The sequence below is a fragment of the Mastigoproctus giganteus genome, chromosome 5 (assembly GCF_048544385.1).
Source record: "Mastigoproctus giganteus isolate SK-2022 chromosome 5, ASM4854438v1, whole genome shotgun sequence".
NCBI lineage: Eukaryota > Metazoa > Arthropoda > Arachnida > Uropygi > Thelyphonidae > Mastigoproctus > Mastigoproctus giganteus.
The window spans coordinates 221,681,593-221,696,081 of NC_143579.1; the positions used below are offsets into that span (position 1 = coordinate 221,681,593).

The following is a 14,489-nucleotide window of genomic DNA, read 5'->3' on the forward strand; positions in this document are numbered from 1 at the left end:
TGTTGGTAGGCACTGCGGAACCGCAGCACTCCCCAGCTTTTTAAATCTAAATATACAATCAACGGAGTTATATGAAATTTTGTGAAGAACAATGCAACGCAATGAATATTTTTATTAACAGGTCTCGCATATCCAATGATCAGTTCGCTTTTTCCAATAATCAGTTCAATAATAAGCAAATAAAAACATGAAATCATTTTCAACTTTCAAGTTTAACCATAGGTGGAACTGGGCACTATGCAGTTCCACATTTTGGCCCCAGTGGTTGGGTCACTGCTTAGTTGGCAGGTTGCCAGTACACATTTGTTAGAGGTGATAAAGCGAGTCAAAGGAACTGCTGAGCGAGCAGTGCAGATTTGAACAGTGCACCAAACTTGAATGAAAAAGTTATTAAACTATTTTCAACAAATAAAAACCAAAGAATGGATTTTATTTTTTTATAAAATTTCGAGATTACACAAGTCTGTTAATGGTAAGTGTCCAGTTAATATTTTGTAGTATTTTTAACTTGCTTATTATTATTAATTATTACCATATGTCTACATGTCTTATAACCAAGGCAATTTAATGTAACTTTAAGAAGCAGCACCCCCATACATCAGAGTCACAAGCCACCACTGATTGGTAGTGGATATTTGAGAAATTGAAGGTATTAATGCAGGATAAAGTTTCTTCAAATGGAAGATGTAATTCAACATGCCGTCATGAGCAAAATTATGAATAAGATTTCCTGTCGATGGAAAAAGCCATCGACAGAAAATACAAGGAAGTAGAAGAAAAAATTGAACCTCTGGAAGCACTATTATTAGTGGAGAAGTTAGAAGACAGACAGCCACCTACCATCACTCACAGTGAGCAGTCAGAGAGAGAGAGAGAGAACTGGATACCCAGTTGCAAAAAACATTTGGCAATCTATAAGATGATATCTTATTTAGAAAGCCTTTATGCCAAACACGATCAAAAGCCTTTGAAATGTTAAGAGCAACTGCTGAGTTTCACCGAATTTTTCCATATATGGGTAACACAAACCAGTATATCACCAGTGAATCAATGTTGACAGAATCTGTATTGGCGATCATTGATCAGATAGAAAGTTTCCAGATAGTTTAGTGGTTGGCTGTTAATGGATTTCTCCATTGCTTTAGAAAGAGAAGATGTGAGTGCAGTATGACAATAATTGGATAGGAAGGATTTCTCACCCTTTTTATGAATTGGCTGGATATGAGCAAATTGCCAAGCAGGAGGAAAAACACCAGTGGAATTAGACCGTATAAATAGATGAAACAGAACAGGAGTGTGCTATAGGCCTAATGACTCTGATGAGTATAATAAGAAACTGTACAGAGAAATAGAGTGGGTCAGTAAATCAGAGAGTCTTATAATGGGGGATTTTAATTTCCCAGATATTGAATGGAATTTGGGAGCTGGTCACTCACACACTAGCAAGGCTTTTGTGGATTTATTGGATGATTGTTTTCTACATCAGCATGTTCGGGAAGCAACTAGAGGAAGTAATACTCTTGATTTGATTATCAGTAGTGATTCTTCATGCATTAAGAATCTGCAGATAAATGAACCACTAGGTGGCAGTGATCACAGTGTTCTGAAGTGGGAGTTACTCAAAGAGGTAACTACCATTAGGGGTAAAGGGAAGGGGTATTGCTTTCGTAAAGGCGACTACGATGGACTGAGACAGTATTTAAATTCAATACAGTGGGATCAACTGATGATGTTACCAACAGCAAATTCAAAATGGGAAGCATTCAAAGAACTTATCTTGGAAGCTACTAGGCTTTACATACCAACTAAGAAATACAAATTTGTATTGTTCAAGGTTTAGGCCTAAATGGATGTCAGATGAACTAATGAGGCATATGGCAGAGAAGAAAAATGCATGGGATACATACAAATTAACACGTGACACAGAAGCCTATGATAGATACAAGTTGATCTGTAACCAAGTTACAAAGAAGGTTAGGCAGGCGAAGGCAGATTACGAGAGATCCTTGGCAAGGGATGCGAAGAAAAACAGCAAAGAGTTCTTTACTTATGTAAACACTCTAGAAGGAAGGGGATGAATCAGATTGGTCAACTTGATATCGATGGGTCAACTGTTGATGACCCTGCTCAGGTAGCTAACAAACTAAATGAATATTTTGCATCAACATTCACACATGAGGAGTTATTCAGCGAGGGTAATGCCAGAGATGTATTCAACTCTAACAGTAAGCTAGAGAATCTTGTAATAACTGAGAGTAAAGTGGAGGAGAAATTGTTGAAGATAAACACAAGAAAGGCACCTGGGGTGGATGGATATTGTTCCCACATCTGGGGCAGTGCCCTCAAAACCTTTCTCAGACTTCTAGATTCCATTCAGAAGAGGGTAGTTAGGTTAATTAATGACTCCTCTCTAACAGAGTCTCTCCACTCTCTGTCTCATAGACGTACTGTTTCTGCTGGATGCCTCTTCTACAGATACTTCCATAGGCATTGTTCTTCTGAATTGGCTTCTATAATTCTCGCTCTCTCTTTCAAAACAGTGTGAACATGTGCCAATACCACCAGCCAACATCCGTTTACTGTCCAATTTCAAACTCACAGAACCAAATTTTCATCTTCCTCGTTTATTCATCCAACTGCCGTTTTCTTCCTTCGTGTGTATTTCCTGAAAATTACAGTCTACAGAAGTTCAAGTCTAATGTCAACAAATATCTTCTTTTGTCTTCTCAACCTCCAACCCAAGCACGGCACTAAATACTATAGGTTCCAATTCCTCTCGTGTTTGGGGTTTTCATTAAAAAGAAAAGTTAAGTGGAGTGATGGTTTCCTCTCTTGTTTCTGGCAGAAATTTTGTCATATTTAAGCAGGAAACTGTGTTATTACTGTGTTGAGTGTAAGGCTTCTGCTTATTTATTTCTGAAATTCTCTCTCTCTCTCTTTTTTTTTTTTTTTTTAGTAGTTTTTATTCTTAATTTTCATTTGTATGCCAAGTGGCAGATGACAACTTTCCAGGTTACTGGTTATAGTTTACGACTATTTCTTTAACGTGGTATGATGATGTTTTAATTTTACATATTAATATTTTGACCACACCATGCTTTTTTTTTTAAACAAGAGGCTTCAGTAATCCCCAAAATTTTATCATGGGGCCATGCACGTACCCTTGAGCAGTCTGCTAGATACTGGAATTCCTGATGCGCCCCCAACTTTATTTGTCTCTTGGGTTGCCACCTGTTTTGTCACTGATTCAATTTTATCCTAACAGTGCACGAAGTTTTAGATTAGCATACTTCTTACATCTCTGATAAAGAAGACAAATCATCAGTTGAACTAGGATTATCTACTGGTTTGACCTTGGAATACATGCACAAGTACAAGCAATTAACTCATGACTTGCATGTGAATTGCCTACAGCCATTCTAGTCTGGGTCATGTTTCCTGTGATGAAGCATTCAAAGTGGAACTTATAGCAACCATTATTAAGGTAAGAATTAAACTTGCAAAATATTTCAGTAATAACTAAAAGTGAAAATTAATATAGAAATTAAGCAGGTAGCAAAATTTTAAGCTACTATTGAAACTTAAACATTTAAACTTACAAAATACAAAAATAAAATATCTTACGAGAATTATTAATTTTACAAATTTTCAGAAATTAAATATATAATATTACAGAACTTCAGCATCTTAAGTCCCTACTTATGTCTTAAACTAACCTAGCACAAAATCATGAACAAAAAAATACATGTGTACTCTGTACCACTCAGAGGCAGATCCATGGGAAGTAATCAAGATAGTCCCTTCCCCATCCCCCAGACCCTGAGTAAATTGTAATAAATACTGTCTTCTGATATTAAATTGTATTAATGTTTGTGCTGTATGTATATTATAAAGCCTGATTAAAAATTTGAGATAAATTCAAGTCAAATTTTACCTATATTTTCAATAACATATATCATCGTGTACAGAATTTGTCTGGAATACTGTATACAGGTTTGGAAACCTCATTTTAGGAAGGACATTGATCTGTTGGAAAGAGTACTGAGACAAGCAGCAAGATTAATTGAAGGCACAAAAGGATATACAGAACTCCAGTCTTACCAAAAAATACTGGGGTTCTGTAAATTGCAGTATCTGGAAACTAGGCATCTGCTAGGTAAACTATATGCTGATGACATCTTATTGCATTGGTGTTTTTCCTTCTGCTTAGAAGGAAAAACACCAGTTGTATCCAGCCAGTTCCTAAAAAGGGTGATAGTTCTCTCCAATCCAGTTATTGTCCCATTGCTTACTTCTACTCCTTCCAGAGAAATGGAGAAATCCATTAACCACCAATTCCTAAACTACCTCAAAACCTTCCATCTGATCAATTATTGACAAAATGGATTCCATCAGTCTTGATCCAGGCACCTCTGTAGCCAGGTGGGAAGGAGCAGCAGTGCGTAGCACACGCTTCTTGATTAGACCAGGGTTCGAGCCCGTCACCACCAAATACTGAGGACACAGAAAGGTCAGGGAATGACCACCACATATTCACGGAGCAATGTGGCCTTAGTTGCTAATGCTCCTAAAAACCAAATAATAAATAACAAAATAACAGTCTTGATCCACTTGTGATATATTGGCTTATTATTATTATTATTAGCTATATGGTGCAAGGAAGCCTGAGGCTTTTGTTGCACCAGTGGGGGAAAAAAAAAAAATCCTGAGTTACCCAGAGAGAGAGAGAGAGAGTCAGAAGTAGAAGGGAATCGCCAAGAAAGAGAAGAATGATGATATCTAGCTCAGGACCCTGGGTGTGCCAAGCCCATGCTCACCAGATATGAGCCATCTATGGATAATTTCAATAGAAAAGTTTGGCGAAACTCAGGAAGTTGCTCTTGACATTTTTAAGGCTTTTAATCATGTTTGGCATAAAGGTTTACTCTTAGGGATTACTGAATGTTTTTTGCTGTTGGATATTCAGTTTTCACTCTGACCACTTGCTGCCAGTAACGGTAGATGATACTTTGTCTTCTAGCTTCTCCATTAAATCTGGTGTTCTCCAAGGTTCAGTTCTTTCTCCCACTAATTTCCTCTTATATATTAATGACCTTCCACTGATGGCACCTCTGTAGCCAGGTGGGCAGGAGCAGCAGTGCGTAGCACACGCTTCTTGATTAGACCGTGGTTCAAGCCCATGACCACCAAATACAGAGGATGCAGAAAGGTCAGGGAATGACCACCTCATATCCCAAGAGCAATGTGGCCTTAGTTGCTAATGCTCCTAAAAACCAAAATAATAGTAATAATAATCTTCCACTGATTGAAAATCCTATCCATAGTTTTGTTGATGATAGCACATTGCAATCCACCTTCCCATTTGAAAAACCTTGCCCTTCACAAACTGCTTCAATTTCTCAAATATTCACCACCGATTCTTTCAGTGCTGATCCCCAGGTAATTCTCTAGTGGGGCAAGATAATTTAATTGATTTCAATCCTTCTGAAACTAAGGCCTTTCTTATAACTTGCAAAATATAGTGTACCGCTCCTATGCTTATCTTTATTCTTCTACTACTGAATATGGTGCTGTTTGTTTGTTGTATTCTCTTTGTCTTGTGAACTCTGATTGTGTGTTTCTCTTTTCTGTTTATACTCCAGGACCCTAGAGTATAAACAGAAAATTTATTTATTTATATCTTCTTATTTTGCTCTATTAGAGATTACTCTGTCTTCTAATCTCTCTTTTGTCATAAACACATCACAAATATTGCTTCCTCTAAATCTTAAAAACTGGGATTTCACTTTCAACATTTACTTTTCAAAATAACTATTCACTGTACAAATCTCAAATCACCTTACGATGGAATATTGTTCCTACATTTGCGTGGGGCAACCAAAACTTCAGAGTAAAATGCAAAAACTTTGGGAGGTGCATTATGGCCACAGAAGCCGATGCGACAACTACTAACAAAAAAAAAAAAAAAAAAAAAGCAAGCACCCAAAACCTCTCTCTGGCTTCTAGACTTCATCCAAAGGATGGCAGTCAAGTTACTTAATGACTCATCTTTTACAGCATATCTCCACCCTCTTTCTCTCATAGATCTGTTTCTGCTGTATGCCTTTTTTATAGATACTGTTCTTCTGAATTGGCATCTTGCCCATTTATTCCTTAAACTTCTTTTCCATTTATTCCTCTAAACTTCCTTAGACTTCATTTACATGTACAGCCACTCCCCGGCTTACATAATACGCGACTTATGGAAATTCGACTTTACATAAGTTTTTGCCGGCCGGTGCAAACTTGAAAAAATTGTGGAAATGTATTTTGCATCCTGTAGGAATAAATGGAGGTATCGTGAAAATATCGTAATGTGAACCCAATAACACATTGGTTTTTCTTTTTTTTTTTTTTTTGGGTAATTCATTCCAGGACCTTGGAAGTTGAATTTTCACTCTGCAGTAAGACCCCCGTAACCGTGGGGGATACGTTCCAAGACCTACCATGGATGGCTGAAACCACAGATATAAGCGAACACCTTCTGACCTCATGTATAGCGGGATTTTCTTGTACATACATACGTATAATAAAGTTTAATTGATAAATTAAACACACATACCAACATTAAATACGAATACGGTAATAATAAAGTACAGCAGACTCTCGATTTATTTACCGGGATTGGATTAATTGGGACACTTCAAGACCAAATGTTTAGTTTGATTTAGTGTGTTGCACTGATTGCTATGTTCCGTCGCACTGCAAAAGGACAAATTTTCTTTCGTTATTTATGTCAGGGATGTTGGGGTTTGTTTTTTTTTTTTTTTTTTTTTTTTCGTTTAGAAATCACGAAAATGATGGGCAAAAGAAGAGTTGTGCTTTCAAATTATTCAAAAGTTTGAAAACGGTGCATCTGTTAAATCTCTAAAGAACTATTATAATGTTGGTGATCAAACAATACGCGACATTTTAAAAAATAAATGGAAGCTATTCGATTTAAAATTGACATCGTAAAAAATAAAAGGAAGCATCGTATTGGACGAGTGAGTAGTATGTGTTAAGTTTTTTTTGGATTTTTTTTCCAAGGTTAACTGAATCAGCAGATACGGGGGGGGCACAACTGTATAACTAAGCTATCGATCTCTCTAAAAGGTCAATTTTTTTAATAATGGAAATTGCACTACCCTATCATCGTTATCATGTTCCGTTATAAGAATCAATTTTGAAAGTCTTTGCTGATATTTTTCTAAAGAACATTTCTGGAGGTCACGGCCATAAAATAATAAAAATAATTTGCACTTTCCGGTTTATTGGGCTTTTCTGTTAGTGCAATCTATTACACTGGTGTACAAAATTTAAGGACCAGTTAGGTTTTCATCTGTAGCTTCTCATAGGATTGGCCTGGATATTTGGGAAAAGCATACCAAAGGAACCTTGTGAGGTACAGAAACGATGAAGGAAACAACACCGACACAGCAATGGAAACGAACCAGTACAGAGGGACTTTATTCAAAAATGGCAACATAGCACTGTCTGCCATGATACGGATGCATCACTGCCAAAGATGGAACAAAGGGAACATGTGGTCCTCGGTAGGAGATATGGCCACCCCTAATGTCGATGCAGACTTTGCACCGCCTGTCCATACTTAGAACAACGTTGTTGATAAGTTCTTGCAGTAACATCGTCCATTCATCTGTCAGCGGCATCTTCAGCTGGTGAACATTTTCTGGTGGGTGTGGACATGCTTCTAGGCATCTCCCCAGAGCGTCCCATATGTGTTCAATGGGATTTAGATCGGTGGAACTGGCAGGCCAATCCAATGTCCTGACTTTCCAAAAGCATATCAACAGCTGCAGTGCAATGGGGTGTGCCATTATCATCCATAAACATGAATTCGGGGCCAATGGCACCTCGGAACAGGTGCACATGGGGAAAGATTACCTCAGTACAGTAGCATGCACCAGTTACAGTACCACCTTCCAGTATCTGGAGTTGTGTACGTCCATCCAAGATAACGCCTCCCCAGACGAGAACACCTCGGCCGTCATATCGATCCCTTTCAGTGATGTGTGTGTGGGGTGATACCATGTGCCAACCTCTTGCCAGATTAGCTGACATCCAGAATCCCTGCTGAGACTGGATCTACTCTCATCAGTAAAGAGTATCTTAGGTAAAGATTTTTGTGGTTGTAACCTTTAGAAATAGTGTTGGTCCTTAAGTTGTGCACACCAGTGTATAAATGAGTAGTAAACTCGATCTTATTGCATTTGCGATTATACCAATAGCTGGAATTGTTTGGATTTTTACGTTATTATGGTGAAAGGTGTTCCCCTTCACTGAAATCTTCAATCATATAAAAAACATAAATAAATTTTCAGAATCTTCTTTTCATTCCTATTTACTTATTACAATGATGAAGGGAAAGCGACCAATGAAAAGTGCAAGTGCTGGCATTGCTAGGAAACCAAACAAAATTGATTTAGAAATGAAGATGAAAATAATTAAGAAGTACAAAGGAGGACAAAGTTTGTCATCTATTGCACAGATTAGGTCTCGTTGCTTCAACAGTGGATACTATTTTAAGGGACAGTGCACGTATAAAAGAACATGTTAAAGGATCAACGCATTTAAGATCAACAGTGATCACAAAACAGCATTAGGTGCTATATCACAGATGGAAAAGTTATTAATAATATGGATGGAAAATCAGATTCAGAAGCGAGTGGCTGACTGGGCTAGCCGGGTGGGTAAAGTGCCTGCCTGGCAACCTGAAGGTCGCGGGTTCGAATCCCGCCTTGGGCTTGGATCAGAGTACTGCAAAAACCTTTGGAGGTTCATTATGGCCACAGAAGCCGATGCGCCAAAACTTACAAAGAAAAGAAAAAAGAAGCGAGTGTGAAAAAAAAAAAAAAAAGAAGCTGAGTCTAATGGCCATTCAAGAAAAAGCAAGTATTTATGAAGATATTAAGGATAAGTATGGCAAACCCCAAGCCAAGTTTGTGGCAAGCAACAGGTGGTTTAATAGGTTCAAGCATCGCGCTGGTTTACAAAACATTAAAGTATGTGGTGAAGTCGCCAGTGCTGATTCTGCAACTGCAAAGAAATTTTGTGATGTGTTGGAAAAAACCCCTTCTAAATCGCCTCAGCTCCCGCAGGAGCATGCTTATCAGCTGGAGAGTTAATTTGGCAACGATGCTTGAAAGGTAAAACTTGCTGACGTTATGCCTGTCTCCCTTCTCATTTTGTAATTTTATAATTTTGAAATTTCTGCAATTTTTCCTATGCATGAGATAAAAAAATTTAATAAATAATTCTATTTACATGTTCGCTGAACATTTATTTTTTGCTTCAATCAAATTTGCGAGTGCTGCATAACCATTTAGGGAAATTCCGACTTACGTAGCGGTTAGCGGTCTGTGGAATGCAGCCCTTACGTAAGTCGGGGAGTGGCTATATGTCATGAAGTATCTTCTGTTTTCTCAACTTGCAGTCCACACACTGTATTAAGTACTATAGGTTCTATTACCTTTTATGTTTGGTGAGGGGACAGTTGTTATAAAAAAAAAAAAAAAAACACCAAGATTAAACCTATGAGGGAGCATAAATTTAAACTGGAAAGGGATGTCTGCAAAATGTGTAAATTTTCATTTAGCCAAGAGTGATCAGTTGTTTGAATAAACTTTCATCTAACATATTGGAAGTGGATAGTTTGAATAAATTGAAGGAGGATTTGGGCAACGTTTTGAAAGGAATGGGCAAATGAAGAATTTTTAATTGTTACTCATTTTTTCATTTTGTTCTTTCAACTGAATAGAAGAAGATACCCTGCATAAGAAGTGTAGCTTTTAAGTATCATAATATGGATTTGTCTTTTAATCATGTTACAATTAGTTATTGCTTGATTTTTGGCTCTTTACAAATAATTGAGCAGGTACTTAAAAATTTTAGTATATACCAATGAAATAATTAAACTCAAAACTTTGAAGTTATTCCTTATTCATAGTAAATTAAAAATATCAAATTATTATTATTAAAGAAAATTTTGATCAGTATAAATGAAATAAAGATTACAGAATTTATAAATAGTATACAATGAAAACTTAACTAATGCTTGTTTTAGAATTTTAGATATGTACTTTGTTGTTAGCAATGCTACATGATGCTGAAATGTTGTTCAAAGGGGAAAAAGTTTTAATTTTTTTTCTCTGTTGAGCATCACATAGGAACTGTGTTCGAAGTATATATAGTTTTTATCCTCCAATCAGTTCATGGCTGGCCTTCAATTAATTTCCCTTCAGCATTTTACTGCGTATATGTATCTTACTGAGAAGCATAGTTATTCTCATTTTCTGAGTGATTCAAAAATATTTGTGTTGGTATCTGTTTCCTTTCTAAAGGTATAGTTACTAAATATTTTCTTGATTAATCAGTCAGGAAAGCTAAATTTGTGACTTATTAACAAATTTTGTTGGATCTTTGGTTTTGATCATGTTTTTAGATAGGTGTGTGTATGTAGTAGTAGTAGTAGTAATAATATATCATTCTGGGTTGTGTTATTTTTACATTTCTGAAAAAGCTACTCTGAGAGAGGATAATTTACTGACTTGTTTGTTATCTTTAATCTTACTTCTGCACATTTATTCCTTTGTAGAATTGCATCTGTTATATTATAGAAGAGTTTAAAATAATGCAAAATTAACTTAACTCTTCTTTATTTCAGCCTTAAGTTTCTACTAAAACGTAGAACAGCAGTACAGACATCTTTTCCATTTTTATTCAAATTTTAATCTAAATAGCAAGAATGGCCAAAATCAGTTATATATATATATATATATATAACTTGCCATTAATAATTTCCTTACTGAATTTGAGTAAATTTTCTTTCTTTCATTAGAATGGCAGGGTTTATGTCAGGGTCTTTAAGTCAAGGAGGAGGCAGCATGGAAGCTTTACTACAAGCGTAAGTATCCAACTTCTCCTTCTGTGTTCTTTCTGGGTTATGTTCTTTCTTTTATGCAGAATTTAATCTTATTTGATTCATGATTGATAATAGATGTTGGTTATAGTGATTTAAAATATGGACACTTGTGTAAGTGAAAAATATCTGGTTTATGCTTTTTCAGAACTCTGTTCGTTATTTTTTCATCTTTCTGTTTGTTAGTTACTAATATAAGGAAAATTTTGAGCATTTTAAAATAGTAAAGCATCTTTTTAATATTAAGCCTCTTGTGAATTAGAAAAAAAAATTTGCATTTTTACAAAAACTAGTACATCAGTTACCTTTAATAATGCAGTAGAAATGTTTGTCTTAATTAAATGTAAGTCTTAAGATTTTAAGAACATTACATAAGCACTAGTTACTACACTATACAGCAATTAATTTAATAGCATATTTACTCTTTTAAAAATTATTATGAATTCTTATAATCAGAATGACTGGTTTTTCAACCAGTTTGATGAGGAAGTGTAGTAAATTATAGGGTGCATTTTATGGACTAAAACAATGAAAATATGTTATAAAAACATGAGTCTGGAAAAGCATTTACTAACAAATTAGTGCCATTCAAAAATTTCAGTATATGCTCTTCCACATTAACTGTTCATACACTTTTCCTGTACTCTGCTATAGTACTGCTATTGCATTATGGTGAACAGTATTGGTCACCATAATGCAACAATCAATATGAAACATGTTAGGATTTAGTATTAGTATTGTAATGGCTATAGGACTTATATAGCTTCAAGACACCTGGCCAGCATGAAGAGGAAAAGAGACCAAACCCCCCAGCACTTTATGATAACACGATGAAACAAATGGCCCAGTCCCCAATGGCTTTCACTGCCTCCTCTTACGGCAGCACGAGATCAGAGTGGAACCAGTGGGTGTTAAAAATCTCTGAGTATGACCAGGCTGCCATGCACAGAAACCGAACTTGGCCTGTTACGATGTAAGGTCACTCATCAGTGAAAAGAGGATATTAGAGCTGGAAAAAGAATTAGAAAATGTGAATTGAAATATCGTTGGGTTGGCTGAAACAAGAAGAAGAAACGAATCACATAAGTTTATCAAGTGGAAATCTGCTGTACACCAATGGAAACAGTGAAAAGAGTGAAGGTGGAGTTGGCTTTTTGGTCCATAAAGATATAAAAAAAAACATTTTGGAATTCAAAAATACATCACCAAGGATGTCAAGATTACTACTCGGGATTTCTAAGAGGTACAAACTAAAGATTATAATAATTACATCGAGCCATGATGATGAAGAAGTTGAAGAAATCTACATCAAAATTGAGAGACATCTAGATGAACAGAAAACTCACTACACCATCATTGCGGCGCCTCCGTAGCCGGGTGGGCAGGAGCAGCAGTGCGTATCACACGCTTCTTGATTAGACCTAGGTTCGAGCCCGTGACTACCAAATACGCAGGATGTGGAAAGGTCAGGGAATGACCACCGCATATCACTGGAGTAGTATGGCCTTGGTTGCTAATGCTCCTAAAAAAAAAAACCAAATACAGTAATACCCCGACTTACGCGAACTTGGCGTTACGCAGTTTTCTCGTTTGCCAACACTGCCGCCCACTATCTTCAAGGTCGTTTTTCATATGTTATCGATATACGGTGCGACGGCGGAGAGTGAGAGCGAAAGATGAACAAAATTCAACTTTGCTACGCATGAGCTGCACACATATACAAGAATTTGTATTCCAACTGTCATATTTATATGTGTGCATTCGAATTCGTGCTCAACGTTTGTCGGAAATTACATTGTTTTCACGAGAGAAATGGATCGCGTCGGTCGAGCCGTATACAGTCAGTCCTCGTATAACACGTGTTTACACTACACGAATTCGATCATACACTATTTATAAATACGGTAACGATATCTTATAATATAGCACGAACCGAATTGGCTTATGCACGATTCGCCTTTGTGTTTACAAGAAATGGCAGTCGAATGCAGAATCACCCCAACCGAACGCAACACGATAGGAATGAAGAGGAGATTCTGAAAATGTATTTGTTTTAGGGGAAACATATTTCACCATAATTACGTAAAAACCAACACAATTCCAACTATTGGTATGCAATTAGATCGAGTTTACTACCAGTTTATAACAGATTCCACTAGCAGAAACGCAACTGGATTTTTATTGTTTTATGGTAGTAGCCCCTAGAAATGTGAGGTGTCAAAAGTGTATCTCTGCCTTTATGGTGTTGTTTATTCAGTTGCTACATGCGTGCAGCTTTGTTTATGCGTATCAAGCGTGCCTCCTCGTTTTGTTAATTGTGCTTTATTCCCTAAAAATGAGTAAAATACTTAAAAGGTGTGAAAAGGAAGCGTACTGGTGAAGACACTGCAGATTCAGACAGAGAAAGAAAAGCAATTATCGATAAACAGAGGCGGACTGGGTCAAAAATTCTTACCCGGGAAAATTTATAGTGGCCTCATACTATGGTTTATGGCCAAAATCACACAGGCCCACCGGGATTTCCCTGGTAAGGCTTATGGCCAGTCCACCTCTGTCGATAGAGAAAAAATATGAAATTGTGAAACGCTTTGAGTGAAATGAAAGACCATGTGATATTGCACGTGCTACAGGTCTAAATGAGGCAACGGCAAAAAGTACATGACAATTGCAAACGTGACAGAAGGTCTGAGCTCAATTGAAAAGGGCTTAAAAATTTTAGAAAACATAGACTACAACGAAGAACGCATTATAGCTACAAAGCAAGGAATAAAACAATTATTAGCTTGCTACAAAGAAATTTTGCTTGAAAAAAAGAAGTCTCTGTGTCGTCAGACGAATTTGTTAGATTTTATGAAGCCATCGACATTGAAATAACTTTTTTACGTAAGTCATTTATTTTTTTAATACATATTTTGTATTAATATGTATAAATAACTGCAATTTTATTAATATTTTTCTTCTAAACTAGTGTTTTTGTTAGTCCTTGGTCCCAATTAAACAAAATTTATATGTATTTATATGCAAAGTTGTACCCCGACTTACGCAAATTCTACTTAAGCAATTTTCGTCGGACCCACCTATCGCGTAACTTCGGGGTATTACTGTAACAAATAACAATAACACCATCATTATGGGGGACTTCAATGCTAAGGTTGGAAAGAGAGAAAATGGCACAGAAAGGGAAACTATAGGAAATTTTGGAATTGGTGAAAGACTTGTGGAATTTGCAGAATCTTGAGGAATTTCAGTAATGAACACTTTTTTCAAGAAAAGGGTGAACAGAAGGTGAGTGTGGAAAAGGCCAAATGGATTAACAACTAATGAAATTGATTTCATCCTCGCTAGCAGAACATATATTGTGAATGTTACCATCCTGAACAAGGTAAATGTTGGAAGTGATCACAGAATGGTAAGATGCACACTTGATATAGATGTAAGAAAAGAAAGGAAAAAACTGACTTGAGTAAATAATACGAAGGCCTTTGAGATAACATAAGAGGATAAAAGGCAGTATGTACTGGAACTTAAG

General features: G+C 36.5%; 1 protein-coding gene across 4 annotated transcripts in view; it reads left to right on the forward strand.

Annotated features, from left to right (window-relative positions):
• Positions 1 to 14,489, forward strand: part of LOC150086127 (small glutamine-rich tetratricopeptide repeat-containing protein beta-like) — a 376,857-nt gene that overhangs the window by 233,190 nt on the left and 129,178 nt on the right. For 2 of the 4 annotated variants that reach the window (XM_090374421.1, XM_090374422.1), the window contains exon 10: positions 10,880 to 10,945. The exons of the other annotated variants lie outside the window; for them this stretch is intronic. In XM_090374421.1, coding sequence (XP_090230547.1) covers positions 10,880 to 10,945 — 66 coding nt within the window. The remainder of the gene's footprint in view (positions 1 to 10,879; positions 10,946 to 14,489) is intronic. 4 annotated transcript variants of the gene reach the window in all.